Here is a 17,032-nt window from a genome sequence, read left to right as displayed (position 1 = left end):
GTATGGACTACAGCAATATCAGCTAACTTGGATCGCCCTCTTCATATGTTTCTGAGATCTCTTTCCGGCGTCCCGAGATGTGTCTCAGGTGCAGCCCTACGACTCGAGTTCGCCCAGCCCTCAATTGTAAAACGAGCATGGAGTCGAGCCATTTCCTATAGCTCCCACCTATTAGCATCGGACGCTCGAATTAGAGGTGGGTTTTCCAATCTGATCCTAAGAGATATTCATAACTCCCCTTGGAAAACTACAATTAACCTCAAACTCCGCTCTCTTCTCAATTTGAATTGTAAAACTGTTCTTAACTCAGAGTATATCAGCCCGGCGGCCCTACCTCCAATTAAAAAGAAACTATAGCAACTTGACTTCTCTAATACAGCTTCCTATGCAAGAGGGCCGTGTTCAGGCCTAGCCCTAGCTATTCCACTCCCTGAAGGGATCCCTCTATATTGCTTCACAATTTCTTCGGAGGCTAAGCGAAGGGCCTTTACCTGTGCCCGTCTCAACTGTTTTCCTACAGCAGTTCTGTCGGGTCGTTATTCCAGAGTTCCCATCGCAAATAGAACATGCACCTGCAATGACACGGCCCTGGAAACTATGGAACATGTAATGCTCTTCTGTCCTAATTGGACAGATGAAAGATCTCGGTTTTTAACCCCTCTCGTGAACAAGCTTCATCTCCCAATCCAGCCTTGGATAGTGTCCCTTTTTTTGCAGGATTCTGATTGTTGGATTACCGAGATGACAGCTAACTTCCTGCTTAGTGTGATGAAGAGGAAAGCGGCACTAACTTCTTCCTTAACACCACAGCTGCACTCGATACGCCGCACAATCGAACGAAGTTCCAAGTAGCCTTATTGTACAAGGACAATGGAGTTAGGACAAATCTGAGGAGCCGAAGGACCCTTTAACGGTCCTCCTCCAGCCTCAGCAGTTTTTTGTTTGTGTGTGTGTGTGTGTGTGTGTGTGTGTGTTTTCTCTTTAAGTATTTGCCCAGGACGATATCTACCTTTACCTCCCCACCCCCATTTTATGTTGTTATTTTAATGTATATCATGCTATGGCCACACGGCTAATGCAATAAAATTTATGGATGCCCTTGAGTCCATCATCCAAGTCGTTGATAAAAATGTTGAATAAGACCGGGCCCAAGACAGAACCCTGTGGCACCCCACTAGTCACTCTTCTCCAGGATGAAGAGCACCCTTTGGGTTCAGTCAGTTAGCCAGTTACAAATCCACTGAGTGGTAGCATAGTCAAGACCGCATTTTACCAGCTTCTTTACAAGAATATCATGGGGCACCTTGTCAAATGCCTTGCTGAAATCAAGGTAGGCTACATCCACTGCGTTCCCTTCATCTACCAGGCTTGTAATTCTGTCAAAAAACGAGATCAGGTTAGTCTGACATGACTTATTTTTCAGAAATCCATGCTGACTATTGGTGATCACAGCATTCCTTTCTAGGTGCTCACAGACTGTTTGCTTAATGATCTGCTCCAGAATCTTCCCTGGTACTGATGTCAGACTGACTGGGCGGTAATTATTTGGGTCCTCTCTTTTCCCCTTTTTGAAAATAGGGACAACATTTGCCCTCCTCCAGTCTACCGGGACTTCGCCTGTTCTCCAGGAATTCTCAAAGATGACTGCCAGTGGTTCTGAGATCACATCTGCCAGTTCTTTTAATACTCTTGGATGCAGTTCATCTGGCCCTGGAGACTTGAATACATCTAAATTAGCCAAGTATTCTTGTACTATCTCCTTAGTTATTCTGGGCTGTGTTTCCTTTGCTGAATCATTTGCTTCAAATTCTTCAGGTCGGGCATTGTTTTCTTTATCGGAGAAGACTGAGGCAAAGAAGGCATTGAGGAGTTCAGCCCTTTCTGTGTCCCCTGTTTGCATTTCACCATCTTCTCCTCTGAGTGACCCCCACTGTTTCTTTGTTCTTCCTTTTGCTACGAACATACCCATAAAAGCCTTTTTTGTTGCTTTTAACCTCTCTAGCAAGACTGAGTTCATTCTGTGCTTTAGCTTTTCTGACTTTGTGTCTACACGTGCTGGCTATTTGTTTGAATTCCTCTTTGGTGATTTCCCCCCTTTTCCATTTTTTGTACACATCCTTTTTTAATCTTAACTCAGTTAAAAGTTCTTTAGATAGCCACCCTGGCTTCTTTAGGCACCTTCCATGTTTCCGTCTCATTGGTATTGCCTGACGTTGTGCTTTTACTATCTCCCTCTTAACAAACTCCCAGCCATCATGAACTCCCTTTCCTTTTAGTATTACTGTCCATGGGATCTCACCCAGCACTTCCCTAAGTTTTATGAAGTCGCCTTTCTTAAAGTCAAGAAATTGAGTCCTAGTATGCTTGGCTGCTCCTTTCCGCTGTATAGTAAACTTCAGAAGAGCATGATCACTCGCGCCTAATGATCCTTCCACTTCTACCCCACTAACCAGATCATCAACATTGGTTAGGACCAGATGTAAAATGGCTGTTCCTCTTGTTGCTTCTCCCACTTTCTGGACCATGAAGTTGTCTGCAAGGCCAGTGAGGAATCTGTTTGACCTTATGCTCTTGGCTGAGTTTGACATCCAACAAATATCCGGGTAATTGAAGTCCCCCATTACTACTATCTCCCTTCCTTTTGCATGCTTGGCCATCTGTTCCAGGAAGGCATCATCTATGTCCTCCGTTTGGCTTGGGGATCTATAGTAAACTCCCACAATGAGGTCACTGTTATTCTTCTCTCCCTTAATTTTGACCCAGATGCTCTCACTTTGGCTTTGAGGTTCTAAATCTTGGATCTCTTCACAGGTATACACATCCCTGACATATAACGCCACTCCTCGTTTCTTGTCTGGTCTGTTTCTCTGAAATAGATTGTATCCACCCATTATTACATTCCAATCATGCAACTTATCCCACCAGGTTTCAGTGATGCCTATTATGTCATATTTAGTTTGCTGTACCAAGAGCTCAAGCTCATCTTGTTTATTTCCCATGCTTTGCGCATTAGTGTACAGACATTGAAGTCCATTAATCATTCCCCCGTGTCTCTTATTTAAGGATTTTTTCCTCCCACCACTAGGTCTGCGTGCTGTTTGCTCCATTTGGTCTATGACATTTGGATAATCATATTCATCAATTGATAGACTCCTACCTTCAGGAGCACTGTCTCCCTCCCCCACATTAGTCAGTTTAAAGCCCTCCTGATGAAGTTTCTTGTCCCTTAGTTCTTCCGTGAGCTGTCCGTTCCAAGGTCGCCTGCACATTCCCTGAGGACTGACTTTGCTGCTCGTCTTCATATACCTGATCGACTGTAATGAGGGAGAGATCCTCAAATGGAGTCTGCTCTTCGTCTTCCATGCTAGGGGAGAGGACCTCAAAGCGATTGTGTATTTCTAAACAATCAGAGCGGACCCTGGGCCTCCTACTTCTTTGAGTCACGTTTCTCCATATATCTGGCTCCTGTGTTGGTGAACTAGCCTCCTTCTCAGGGGAGTCCCCTGTCTCCTCCTTGGTGGAGACAGTGTGCTCTGTTGCTTCCAAGAAGAGCTCCAGCTCTCTAATTCTTTGGAGCGTAGCTACACGTTCCTCCAGTTGCTGGACTTTGTCTTTTAAGAGGGCAATCAACATGCAATTGCTGCAGGTAAAGCTGCCTGCAACCTTTGGCAAGATGGCAAACATTGCGCAGGAACCGCAGGTGACTGCAGCTGTTCCCTCCCCCTCCATCTTGAGAATGTGTCGTTGGGGGTGGCTACAGCGGTCCTCCATCATAAAAAGCGTGAAGACAGGACAAATAACTCCCCCCACAAGAAAAAAACCTAGGTCTCCCCCAACAAACGTTTGAGACTAGCTCCCCTAAATCTAAAAGATGGATCAAACTGCGTGCGCCGCTGCCCTGCAAGCTCTGATAAGCTCCTCCCACAGCTAATCACCTGCCTCAACAGACACCCTGCCCCCTCTGACCTTTGCACAGGGAGAGCAGCTAATCAGCCACAAAGAAAGAAACACACACACACACACACACACACACACGAAAACCCTTTTTGCTCCTTCTTCAACTGCTGCCCTTTCAAAGCAGCTAATGCATTGCTTTTCTTGTCCCATCTTGTCCAGGTGATAATGTGAATGAATGAATATTTTCTGCAGTTTGCAGGGATCCCAATCCAATAAAGTTACTCATGCTTAGAAAATTGATAGAATAGTCCAATGTGTGGGTAACTTTCTGTGTACTGTGCCTCTCTGTCTGATCCTGGCCAGACATGTGCATTGTTCCTGGATAAATCATCTTCATGAAATCAGTAATCCAAATACCTAATTGTCAGGGCTGCCTCAGGTCCTAGCTCACAAAGGACCAACGCCAGTTTCTCTTTATATACAGAAGTGTTTATTGAAGTTCATTTTCCGTTTCACAGCCGCGGCGCGCAGCCCTACGTCTGTTACGCTAGACCGTCGAAGTCCCGTCTGAGTCAATCCTTCCCCTGCACCAGTTTAAGACCCTTGCCTTGCTCCACCTCCTTCTTTCTTCCCTCTTCCGCAGGGTCTTTCTGCCCGCTGGGGCTTCGCCCCTCCTGGACTCCTCTGACGCTGATTCCCCGGATTGTTCCCCCTCCCTCCGACGGGCTTTAGGACCTTGCTCCCAATCCGGGCTCTCTGTTTTTCCGCGCGCCTGTACATTTGAACTTGGTGCGCGCGCCCAGCTCCCAACCTTCCTTCTGATCGTTACACTACTCCCGTCACTGCTCTCCTCCTTTTCCGGGAGGATAGCTGGTTCTGACCTTCCCTCCATTCCCCCCTTCTCCCATGGAGGCGTGGTCAGCCCTGACTCATTTCCTCTCCCTGCTGACGGAGACATTGCCTCTGACACACGGGAACCTTCCCCCCCCTCGCCACGCTCTGGCGGGGAAGCTGGTCCTGACCACCGGCGCCCCCTTCTGGGAATCCTCTGATTCGCTGGAGAGGCTCATGGAATCCCTCAGACCACTGTCATCCTCCTCCCCGCTGTCCTCAGATTCTTCCCATTTGCTCTCCATCTCCTGTCTCCCCTGTGCCTCTGTCCCTGAACCCCTGACACTAATCAACCCCTTCTTTCTGTTCTTTACTATTACATTTTTAACAGTTATCAAAATGTACTGAGTTTGGGATAAAATTCAAATTGTTAAATGATAAAAAAGAAAGGTGGATTTGACATGCCAGATTTGAAACTCTATCATGAAGTGTCATGCCTCTGATGGTTAAAGGAATGGATAATGTTGGAAAATACAGACCTTCTGGACCTGGAAGGTCATGATAATAGATTCAGGTGGCATTCTTACCTTCGGTTTGATAAAGTGAAAGTACATAAAGGTTTCCTGAACCATGTGATTAGAAGGTCAATTTATGAAGTATGGTAAAGAAATAAAAACTTATTGGAAAAGAAAAAAACTATGGTGGATTTCACCCATTGAGGTACTGTTGGTTAAAAAATTAAATATGGAGGGAAGGTGGGCTACATATGAAGAGATATTGATGGAAACCGAGCAAGTTTTAAAACTTAAGCCCTATGATCAAATTGAAGGTCTACTTACAGGATGGTTGCAATATCATCAAGTAATGTTGATAAGAGGAAGGTTGGTTTTGAAAATAAAAAATCAAGATTTCAAATCAAAATGTTGGAAGGCACAACCGAACGAAGTTCCAAGTAGCCTTATTGTACAAGGACAATCGAGTTAGGACTAATTTGAGGAGCTGAAGGACCCTTCAACGGTCCTCCTCCAGCCTCAGCAGTTTTTTTTTTCTCTTTCTTTAAGTATTCGCCAGGACGATATCTACCTCTACCTCCCCACCCCCATTTTATGTTGTTATTTCAATGTATATCATGCTATGGCCACACGGCTAATGCAATAAATCTATTAATTATAATGTTGGAAGGCAGAAGTAAATTACTAGCCAAGATGCACAATTTGTTGTTAGAATGGTTTACTAAAGATGAGGAGGTGAAAGAAGTCATGATAAAATGGGTACTAGATTTTGGGCATAATATTGAGTTTGATTCATGGATAAGATTGTGGAATGAAAATTTGAAATTTACAGCATGTATGGCGGGTGGTGCTGTGGGTAAAACCTCAGCACCTAGGACTTGCCGATCGTATGGTCGGCGGTTTGAATCCCTGTGGCGGGGTGAGCTCCTGTCGTTCGGTCCCAGCTCCTGCCCACCTAGCAGTTCAAAAGCACCCTTAAGTGCAAGTAGATAAATAGGTACCGCTTTATAGCGGGAAGGTAAACGGCGTTTCCGTGTGCTGCGCTGGTGCAGGCTCGCCAGAGCAGCTTCGTCATGCTGGCCACGTGACCCGGAAGTGTCTTCGGACAGCGCTGGCCCCGGCCTCTTAAGCGAGATGGGCGCACAACCCCAGAGTCGGTCACGACTGGCCCGTATGGGCAGGGGTACCTTTACCTTTACTATGGCATTAAAAGAAAATGTAATGAAGATGATGTACAGATGGTATTTGACACCAGTAAAGCTAGCTAAAATGTATAGAACGAGAGGACTTCCGGAGGCGGCGCCTCCGACAATGGCGGATTCCCTCTGACTCAGAGGGAGACAGCTCCACAGAAATCGGGTCTACCGCTGCAGCGAAGCGGGGACCCTTTTGAAAACCGCAGGCGGAAGAAGCCGTTGGCCGTGGGACTCGTCGGGCACCGTTTGCGCCCCCCCCCCGTTCGGCAAAGGAACCCTCCAAAGGGCTCCGGAGTGAGACGGGGGTTGGCGCAGTGCTGAGAGTCAGTCGCTACTTCTGCGGAGCGAAGCTGCACAGCTGATGTCAGAGAGCGCTGTCCTTTTTCCTGTGACAATTCAGACTTTAAACAACAACCCGTGAGTAGGACAATTGAAGCTTTGGATTAAAAATATACCTTTGAATTTGATCTGAGACGGGAAGGCGCAAACAGGAAGTCCGCCTCCGGTTCTTTGTATAAAGACTAAAGCAAAGATTTTACAAGTTAAAAGCCGGATAAATTGAAAGCCTGAAATTTCCTGCATCTTTACTACGAAATCCCCCTAGACAGCAGGAGGAAAGGGGAAAAAACTTGACTTTCTAATCCTGCAGTAAGTGAGTTAAGAAAATAAGTCTCCATTGTCCCTAACCTGGGGACGGAATGACAGGAAAGAAACTGTCGGTGAAGCTTACAATTTGAATTTGGAAAAGGAAAAAGGAAAAAAATAATTCCAACACTGCTTTCTGCCTGTTTGTTTTATATTGAAAGGAAACAAAATATCGGAAAATTGAAAGTAATTCTTTTTTCCCTTGTTGGATACATTTTAAAAATGGATGCTAAAAAGTAACTACACCCCCTAGAGGAAGTCTACCAGTGTGTCTGTGTCAACTTATAAAGAGAACATAGTAACTGGGAAAATTAGACCGTGGGACCAGCTTCCCGACCTTGACAGAAATGATTAGAGAGGAGGTTTTATCTGCCCTGGACAAAATATATGATGGGCTGCGACAGCTGGATGAGAAAGTGTCTCTGATGAATCAAAAGTTGGACTATATAACAGCTGCAGTCAGCAAAGAGGTGCCAATGGGAAATGCAGTTACAGAAACTGCACAACAATCTATTCAGGAAACTGGTTTAATAGAGCAAGTGCAACGGCAGAGAAAGATGGAAATGGAATTTGGAGGACACTGGCTAAATTTTGGATTTAAGGAAATTCCTATCTCTGGTGGGACTGTGAAAAAAGTGGAAGATCTTTTTTGGAACAACTACTCCTTGGATTATAAACTAAATACTGGGGAGTGCAACACCGGGGAATGGGATAATTGGATAAAAGAAAATGAAGAATATTACTGTACGGAATTCCCTGATGATCGGCTCCCCAAAGAGAAGGAGGAGAAAATGCGAAAGAATCCAACAGGGAACAAGGATGTATGCAACCATAAGCAGAAACAAGAAAACTCGCAGAGGGGGCTTGGAAGTGACTTGAGAGCTTTAGATATTAGAACACCTGACTGATGAGGTTATAATGACATAAGGACATCACCCGGAACCAGGAAAAAGGACGTTGGATAAACTTAGAATGAGAATTGTTTTTTGGAATTAATCTATATTTATGGAATTAGTGTAATACTAAGGAAATATTAAGAGATGTTGGAAAGGAAGTAATTGGCTTTTGCACAAAAGTTAAACATGGTTAAAATTTTAAATTTTTTAGAGATCTTAGGATAAGATAAAATTAATGAAATTAATGTAAAAAATGAAGTGGCTGAGTAATAAGGTGAAATAAGAATTTGCAAGAATGGTTTGATTATAAATGAAAATATGAAGTAATATTATATGAGGACATATAATTAAGGGTAAGATAAGAGGGTATGAATTTGCTGAATAAATTTTTAAATGGAATACAAAGAGGGAGGTGAGAGGAAGTCAGGAAAATAAGTAAAAGAATGGTAGAAATTGAAGGGAGGGATTTTTATCTGTATTTTTTCCTTTTTTCCTTTTTTTGTTCCTGCTTTTATGTGGAATTTTTGGCTTTGGGGTTTTTCTGGTGTTTATTTTCTTTATCGTCTGTTGTTATGTCTTTTTGTTGATGTTTTTGTAACCTTTTTTCTTGTTAAAATTTAATAAAATATTATTATAAAAAAATGTATAGAACGAGAGATAAAACATGGTAGAAATGTAAAGAATCAGACGGTGACTTTTATCATATGTGGTGGACCTGTGACAAAGTAAAAACATTCTGGGAATTGATCTATAACAAATTTAAAAAGATGTTTAGATATTCCTTTCCCAAAAAACCAGAAGCATTTTTTCTAGGTTTGATGGGAGAGGAAATTGCCAAGATAGATCAAAGATTGTTTATGTATGCCACAGTTGCAGCGAGAACGTTATTGGCCCCAAAGTGGAAGTTACAGGAGGTATCTACCACTGCAGAGTGGCAGGCGAAGATGATGGACTTTGCAGAAAGACTCTCCTCCCTGGAAGAGAGGGGAGTGGTTGTGGGCGGGAGCCCGAGCACCACCCCTAGCAGGGGGCGTTAGCCCCCTGCCTCCACCTCACCTGGCTGGCGCCCACGCCCCTCGGCAGGCACCCAACCAGGTGCCTCGGAGGGGGCGTGTTCAGCAGCCTTTTTGCTGCAGCGCCAGCCTCTCCCCGGCCTCATTCTTCACCTTCGTCTCGTCGCGAGTCCTCGTGTATTCATTTCACATCGTGGGGGGCGGGTCCTCAAACCACAACTGGCCAGACTGACTTGCAGGATTCAAGACCAGGACGATCAGAAATTCCAAAGGGACTGGAGTAAATTTGAGTATATTTGAATAACAACTGTAAAAACTTGAAGACACTAGCAGGATTTAAATAAATCCTACAATGTGGACAATAGGTTAAAGATGTAAATTGTGTGATTGGATTTGAAATGGAAAACCTGCTGAAGGGAAGGAGGGAAGTCATATGCTCAGCAGAGCAGCAAGTTTTTGTGTTTGATAATGAAATGTTGCAATGTCGAAAATGTTATTTAAGGAGGAAAATAATAAAAATATATTGAAAAACAAAAAACGGGAAAAAAATGTACTGAGTTTGTAAACTGTGGAAAAAATAAAACAGTGTTTTATTTCACACACCCCCCCCCCCAGGCAGCTGAGTGGGTTTCTTTAAAAAACACATTATTTGGGGGTGGGTGTTTGGGCTGGCAGTTTTACTTGATTAAATAACATAAATATTCTATTATCTGACGATTTGAAATGCATTTTCAGAATTTGGAGTGGGGTGGGGGTTTTTTTGCAACACCCAGAATTTTTATAGGTGGTCTGTTCTAATTAAAATTCAATTAAATCTTTTATTATGCTTTGTTTCTTCATATAACTCAAACAGATTATAGCAAAACAGAAAAAGACACAATCATATTCTACTTGGGGGGAAATAGAAAGGAAAAGATATGACTTTCTTAATCGTGCATTTAATCTCAGTAAGAATATCCGAGAATGCTTGATGGATTCAGATTTTGTGGCTCTTGCTGCTTTGTCTTTCAATCTCTCTTCAGGTCCCTGCCCTCCCCAGCTCAGGGTGGCTAACACCAATAAAATTACAATAAAACATAATAGTGGGAAACAAACAAACAAACAGTTTATTAAAATGCGGGTTAAAATACAATTTAAAATGCAGCCTCATTTTAATAGTAGCCCATAAATCAAAATCATAAGGGGAGGGAAACATAAGGGTCAGACTGAGTCCAAACCAAAGGCCAGGCGGAACGGCTCTGTCTTGCAGGCCCTGTGGAAAGATGTCAAGTCCCGCAGGGCCCTAGTCTTTTGTGACAGAGCATTCCACCAAGTCGGGGCCAGTACTGAAAAGGCCCTGGCCCTAGCTGAGACCAATCTAACCACCTTGCAGCTTGGGACCTCCAAAGTGTTGTTATTTGTGGACCTTAAGGTCCTCCGTGGGGCATACCAGGAGAGGCGGTCCCATAGGTACGAGGGTCTTAGGCCGCATAGGGCTTTAAAGGTCAAAACCAGCACCTTAAACCTGACTCTGTACTCCACTGGGAACCAGTGCAGCTGGTAAAGCACTGGGTGAATATGCTCCCATGGAAGAGACCCCGTAAGGAGTCTCGCTGCGGCATTCTGCACCCACTGGAGTTTCTGGATCAGCTTCAAGGGCAGCCCCACGTAGAGCAAGTTACAATAATCAAGCCTGGAGGTGACCGTTGCATGGATCACTGTGGCCAGATCAGGGTGAGAAAGGTAAGGGACCAACTGCTTGATACGGCGGAGATGGAAAAATGCCACCTTTGCTGTGGCTGCAACCTGCGCCTCCATAGAAAGGGAGGCGTCGAAGGTTACACCTAAGCACTTGACAGAAGGCACTGGCACTAATTGAGCCCCTGCAAGAGATGGGAGTTGGCCCCCAACCCCATGTCATCTCAACCCAGCCAAAGGACCTCTGTCTTCGAAGGATTTAACTTCAACCGGCTCCCACAGAGCCCTCCATCCACAGCTTCCAAGCATCTGGTCAGTGTGTCCGGGGTCAAGTCAGGGCGGCCGTCCATCAGTAGATAAAGCCGGGTGTCATCAACATATTGATGATAACCCAGCCCGAAACTCTGGACAATCTGGGCAAGGGGGCAATTAAAGTTATTGAAAAGCATCGGGGAAAGGATTGCGCCCTGCGGGACTCCACAAACCAAGGAGTGCTGCAGTGACAACTCCCTCCCTAGCACAGAGTCTGTGGCCATGCTTACATTCTGAAAAAGCCTATGTAGACAGAATCAGTTGTTCCTTTTGCAGAGACTGCGTTGGACCTGTGGAAGATCAAATCCACAGGTCCAGGGTAAAATGGGCCCCCTTGACCTGAGTGGGAATGAGATGAACCTCCCTGGGCAGATGGAAAACGGTGTCTTCCTGCATTATTAAATTCAGCCTCATACTGCCTGTGGTGGCAGGTTTTTCAAAGATGTTTGTTATGTACTGAGTTGAATAGGATCCAAACTGCAGCAGTCTGATTGGTCCTAGAACAATAGGATCCAAAATGCAGCAGTCTGATTGGTCCTAAAACAATGCAGCAGTATGATTGGTTGGCAGGAACCACCCAATCCTGCTCCAGATAGAAGTGAATCCACAACCTGATTGGCTTACAGTAGAATTCTGGAATTAGCCAATCATGTGCAGCCCACTGTGTAAATAATGTATATAAAGCAAAATAAAAAAATTCCTTCCTGTAGCACCTTAAAGACCAACTAAGTTAGTTCTTGGTATAAGCTTTCGTGTGCATGCACACTTCTTCAGATACACTGAAGAAGTATATAAAGCAGATACTGTGAGGGGACTTTCATTCATTCCTCCTCACCACTATGAGCTGAATAAAGAGCATGAAATCACTTTGCGACTCTGAGTATATTTCACTGGCAACGAGGATGGGATCCCGCTGAGCTGACTGCCACACACAGCACCGCAGCACCGCCACCTGCCGCACCGCTGCCTCGCACCGTGTATCCAAGCTTCAGCTCTGGGACACAAGGAACTCAGAATGGCAGCCAACAGCAGCTTCTCGCCATTCAACCCAGCATCTGGAGACTGGGAAGCGTACGCCTCCCGTTTCACCTTCCTCCTAGAAGCCAAAGGGGTCACCGACGAAGAAGACGCCAAGAAGAGGGCGATATTCTTCAGCGTCTGCGGAGAGGAGACGTTTGAAATTGCCCGGGCTCTCCTTGCGCCTGAAGACGTCGCTACTGTTCCATACAAAATAATAATGGAACAGCTGAAGGGGCACTTTTCGCCGCAGCCCTCAGTGGTGGCTCGTCGAAATGCCTTCTACGCAAAGCGGCAAGCCCCTGGGGAAACCATAACTGGGTTTGTGACCTCTCTCCGCCAAGCCGCCTGGTTCTGCAACTTCTCAGAGCTGGAGAACATGCTTCGTGACCGCCTCGTCGGTGGCCTGAAGGATGAGAAGCTGCAACGACGCCTCTACGCTAAGAAGGACCTAACGTTCCAGGTCGCTCTGGAGGAGGCCCTGGCAACGGAAGCTGCCGAGAGGTCGACGCAAGAGGCACGGCCGAGCCTGCCATCCCAACCGAGGGTCCACCACAAAGACCTCACCGACGACATGGAGGAGGTGCACCGAGTACAGCAGCGCACTCAAGCAGCGCACAGACCACAGCTGCCTCGACGAGAAGGAGGGAACTGCGCAAGCTGCGGGGAGAGTCACGAGAGGAGGACCTGCCGTTTCCGCAACGAAGAGTGCAGGCAGTGCAGAAAATCGGGACACATCGCCCGGGTGTGCCAAGCTCGGCCCACCCAACGCCAGGCATCAGATGACCAATCCAAGAGCCCCAGGTCCCGGGGCCCAACGCACCAAGGCAACTCGACGGAGCTCACGGACTTCCAGGTATACCAGTTGCCCCACCCCAACGTACAGAAAATTGATGTAGAGGTACAGATAGAGGGGGCCCCATGCCGCATGGAGCTTGACACAGAAAGGGCTTAACTCCTCAATGCCTTCTCTGCCTCAGTCTTCTCCGATAAAGAAAACAATGCCCGACCTGAAGAATTTGGAGCAAATGATTCAGCAGAGGAAACAGAGCCCAGAATAATTAAGGAGATAGTACAAGAATACTTGGCTAGTTTAGATGTATTCAAGTCTCCAGGGCCAGATGAACTGCATCCAAGAGTATTAAAAGAACTGGCAGATGTGATCTCAGAACCACTGGCAGTCATCTTTGAGAATTCCTGGACAACAGGCGAAGTCCCGGCAGACTGGAGGAGGGCAAATGTTGTCCCTATTTTCAAAAAGGGGAAAAGAGAGGACCCAAATAATTACCGCCCAGTCAGTCTGACATCAATACCAGGGAAGATTCCGGAGCAGATCATTAAGCAAACAGTCTGTGAGCACCTAGAAAGGAATGCTGTGATCACCAATAGTCAGCATGGATTTCTGAAAAATAAGTCATGTCAGACTAACCTGATCTCGTTTTTTGACAGAATTACAAGCCTGGTAGATGAAGGGAACGCAGTGGATGTAGCCTACCTTGATTTCAGCAAGGCATTTGACAAGGTGCCCCATGATATTCTTGTAAAGAAGCTGGTAAAATGCGGTCTTGACTATGCTACCACTCAGTGGATTTGTAACTGGCTGACTGACCAAACCCAAAGGGTGCTCATCAATGGTTCCTCTTCATCCTTGAGAAGAGTGACTAGTGGGGTGCCACAGGGTTCTGTCTTGGGCCCGGTCTTATTCAACATCTTTATCAACGACTTGGATGATGGACTCAAGGGCATCCTGATCAAATTTGCAGATGACACCAAACTGGGAGGGGTGGCTAACACCCCAGAGGACAGGATCACACTTCAAAACGACCTTGACAGATTAGAGAACTGGGCCAAAACAAACAAGATGAATTTTAACAGGGAGAAATGTAAAGTATTGCACTTGGGCAAAAGAAATGAGAGGCACAAATACAAGATGGGTGACACCTGGCTTGAGAGCAGTACATGTGAAAAGGATCTAGGAGTCTTGCTTGACCACAAACTTGACATGAGCCAACAGTGTGATGCAGCAGCTAAAAAAGCCAATGCAATTCTGGGCTGCATCAATAGGAGTATAGCATCTAGATCAAGGGAAGTAATAGTGCCACTGTATTCTGCTCTGGTCAGACCTCACCTGGAGTACTGTGTCCAGTTCTGGGCACTACAGTTCAAGAAGGACACTGACAAACTGGAACATGTCCAGAGGAGGGCAGCCAAAATGGTCAAAGGCCTGGAAACGATGCCTTATGAGGAACGGCTAAGGGAGCTGGGCATGTTTAGCCTGGAGAAGAGGAGGTTAAGGGGCGATATGATAGCCATGTTCAAATACAGTGGTGCCTCGCAAGACGAAATTAATTGGTTCCGCAAGTTTTTTCTTCTTGCGAGTTTTTCGTCTTGCGAAGCACGGTTTCCCATAGGAATGCATTGAAAATCAATTAATGTGTTCCGATGCCGGGCGGCGGGAGGAGGTCCGAGGACAGTGGGGAAGACGCGCTGCGCTTCCCCGCTGTCCCGGAGATTTCCCTATGGGCTGTCGTCTTGCGAAGCAAGCCCATAGGGAAATTCGTTTTGCGAAGCGCCTCCAAAACGGAAAACCCTTTCGTCTAGCGGGTTTTCCGTCTTGCGAGGCGTTCGTCTTGCGGGGTACCACTGTATATAAAAGGATGTCACATAGAGGAGGGAGAAAGGTTGTTTTCTGTTGCTCCAGAGAAGCGGACACGGAGCAATGGATTCAAACTACAAGAAAGAAGATTCCACCTAAACATTAGGAAGAACTTCCTGACAGTAAGAGCTGTTTGACAGTGGAATTTGCTGCCAAGGAGTGTGGTGGAGTCTCCTTCTTTGGAGGTCTTTAAGCAGAGGCTTGACAACCATATGTCAGGAGTGCTCTGATGGTGTTTCCTGCTTGGCAGGGGGTTGGACTCGATGGCCCTTGTGGTCTCTTCCAACTCTATGATTCTATGATTCTATGATTCTATGATTCTATGGTTTGGACCACTGGGGCTAGCTGTCACCGGGGTGAACCACACTACCTTACAAGTGGACGTGGACGCCACATGAAGGGAATTTCCAGGGGGTTTTGATGGGAAATTGGGACAGTATACGGGCCCCCCCCATTGCGCTACAGCTTGACCCCGCAGTACGACCGGTCAGGCTCAAGGCCCGCCGGGTCCCGTTCGCCTTGAAACCCCGTATAGACGAGGAATTGGACCGACTCGTGGAGCAAGGAGTGCTGGAGCCGGTGCCTAATGCCCCCTGGGAAACCCCAATCGTCACACCCGTCAAGCCTAATGGTTCGGTCCGCATCTGCGCAGACTACAAATGTACCATAAACAAGGCCCTCACAGCCCACGCATACCCAGTGCCAGTGGTCAGCCATGCCCTTGCCACCCTGGCTGGGTCGAAAATTTTTGGCAAGCTGAATTTGGCCCAAGCATATCAACAGCTGCCAGTAGATGAGGCCACAGCAGAGGCACAGACGATTGTGATGCACAGAGGAGCGTTCAGGGTAAAGCAGCTGAAATTCGGTGTCAGCGTGGCACCAGGCATATTCCAGAATCTAATGGACTCTCTCCTTAAAGGGATTCTTGGCGTCACCCCCTTCTTCAATGATGTGTTGATTGCCGGGCCCACACCAGAGGAGTTTGAGGACCGCCTCCGCACCGTTCTGCACCGTTTCCAGACGGCGGGTCTCAAGGTGAAGCGGGAAAAATGTCTACTAGGAGTGCCTCAGGTGGACTTTCTGGGATTTATGGTGGACGCAGAAGGGGTCCACCCGACTGGGGACAAGGTTCGGGCCATTTGTGATGCCCCAGCGCCCAAGAGCAAGACTGAACTTCAGGCCTTCTTGGGACTATTGAACTTTTATCATTCCTTCCTTCCCCACAAGGCGGCGGTAGCAGAGCCCCTACACAGACCCCTGGACAAGCGGGCCCCTTGGGTGTGGGGCCAGCGCCAGGAGGCCGCATTCCAGGCAGTCAAGGACTTGCTTGTTTCAAACTCGGTCTTGGCACACTTCCACGAGAGGCTGCCGGTGGTGCTAGCATGCGACGCCTCACCCTATGGCATTGGCGCTGTCCTGGGGCACCAATTCCCAGATGGAAGAGAGGTACCGGTGGCGTACTTTTCCCAGACACTCAACGCAACCGAGCGGAACTACTCGCAAATCGACAAGGAGGGTCTGGCAATCGTGAAGGGAGTAAAAAAATTCCATGATTTCTTGTACGGGCGGCCCTTCACCGTGGTGACTGACCACAAGCCGTTGCTTGGCTTGTTTGCCCCTGAAAAGCAGACCCCCCAAGTGCTGTCTCCTCGCGTCCTCAGGTGGTCAATTTTCCTTGCCAGCTACCAGTATGCACTGATTTACCGCCCTGGGAAGGCGATGGGCCATGCGGACGCCCTCAGCAGGCTACCACTACCGGAAACAGGCCCTGACCCAGCACCTGCACAAGAGGTTATGAGCCTGGAGCTGCTTCCTGACCGCCCCATTCAGGCACAAGAAGTTGCACACCATTCCAAGAAAGATAGGGTCATCTCCCGGGTCCTGGACTGGGTGTGGAGGGGATGGCCCAGCAGCAGCCCTGGGCCAGAATTCGCTGGCTACACAACCCGCAAACATGAACTGTCAGCCCACAAGGGGGGCTGTTATGGGAAAGCAGGGTCGTTGTTCCCCAGCCCCTCTGCAAAAGGGTCCTCACAGCCCTACATGAGACACATCCAGGGGTAGTAAGAATGAAGGCCCTTGCCAGGAGTTATGTGTGGTGGCCGGGGATCGATGGAGAGATAGAGGCCTGGGTCAAACACTGCCAGGCCTGCCAAGAATCCCGCCCAGATCCCCCAAGGGCCCCAGTCCAGTCCTGGGAGTCCGCCCGAGCACCACGGTCACGCCTGCATGTCGATTTCGCTGGCCCCTTTCAGGGGAAAACATTCTTCATAGTGGTGGACTCCTACACCAAATGGCTGGAAGTCGCACTGGTACCGTCCACTTCCACGTCCGCAGCCATCCGGGTACTACGCAGGCTGTTTGCAACCCACGGGCTCCC

General features: G+C 47.3%; 1 protein-coding gene across 1 annotated transcript in view; it reads right to left on the bottom strand.

The window, feature by feature from the left end:
- Positions 1-1,901: 1,901 nt before the first annotated feature.
- LOC310713831 (uncharacterized protein) overlaps positions 1,902-17,032 on the bottom strand; it is a gene marked incomplete at its 3' end in the record, with an annotated part of 476,441 nt that continues 461,310 nt past the window's right edge. The window contains exon 2 of the mRNA XM_083518396.1: positions 1,902-2,960. Within this exon, the coding sequence (XP_083374522.1) occupies positions 1,902-2,891 (990 nt within the window). The 5' untranslated portion in view covers positions 2,892-2,960. The remainder of the gene's footprint in view (positions 2,961-17,032) is intronic.

Source organism: Podarcis liolepis, assembly GCF_965112155.1.
Source record: "Podarcis liolepis genome assembly, chromosome: 8".
Classification (NCBI taxonomy): domain Eukaryota; kingdom Metazoa; phylum Chordata; class Lepidosauria; order Squamata; family Lacertidae; genus Podarcis; species Podarcis liolepis.
The sequence above is the reverse complement of the archived record's forward strand: the minus strand, read 5'-3'. Positions and strand labels throughout refer to the sequence as shown.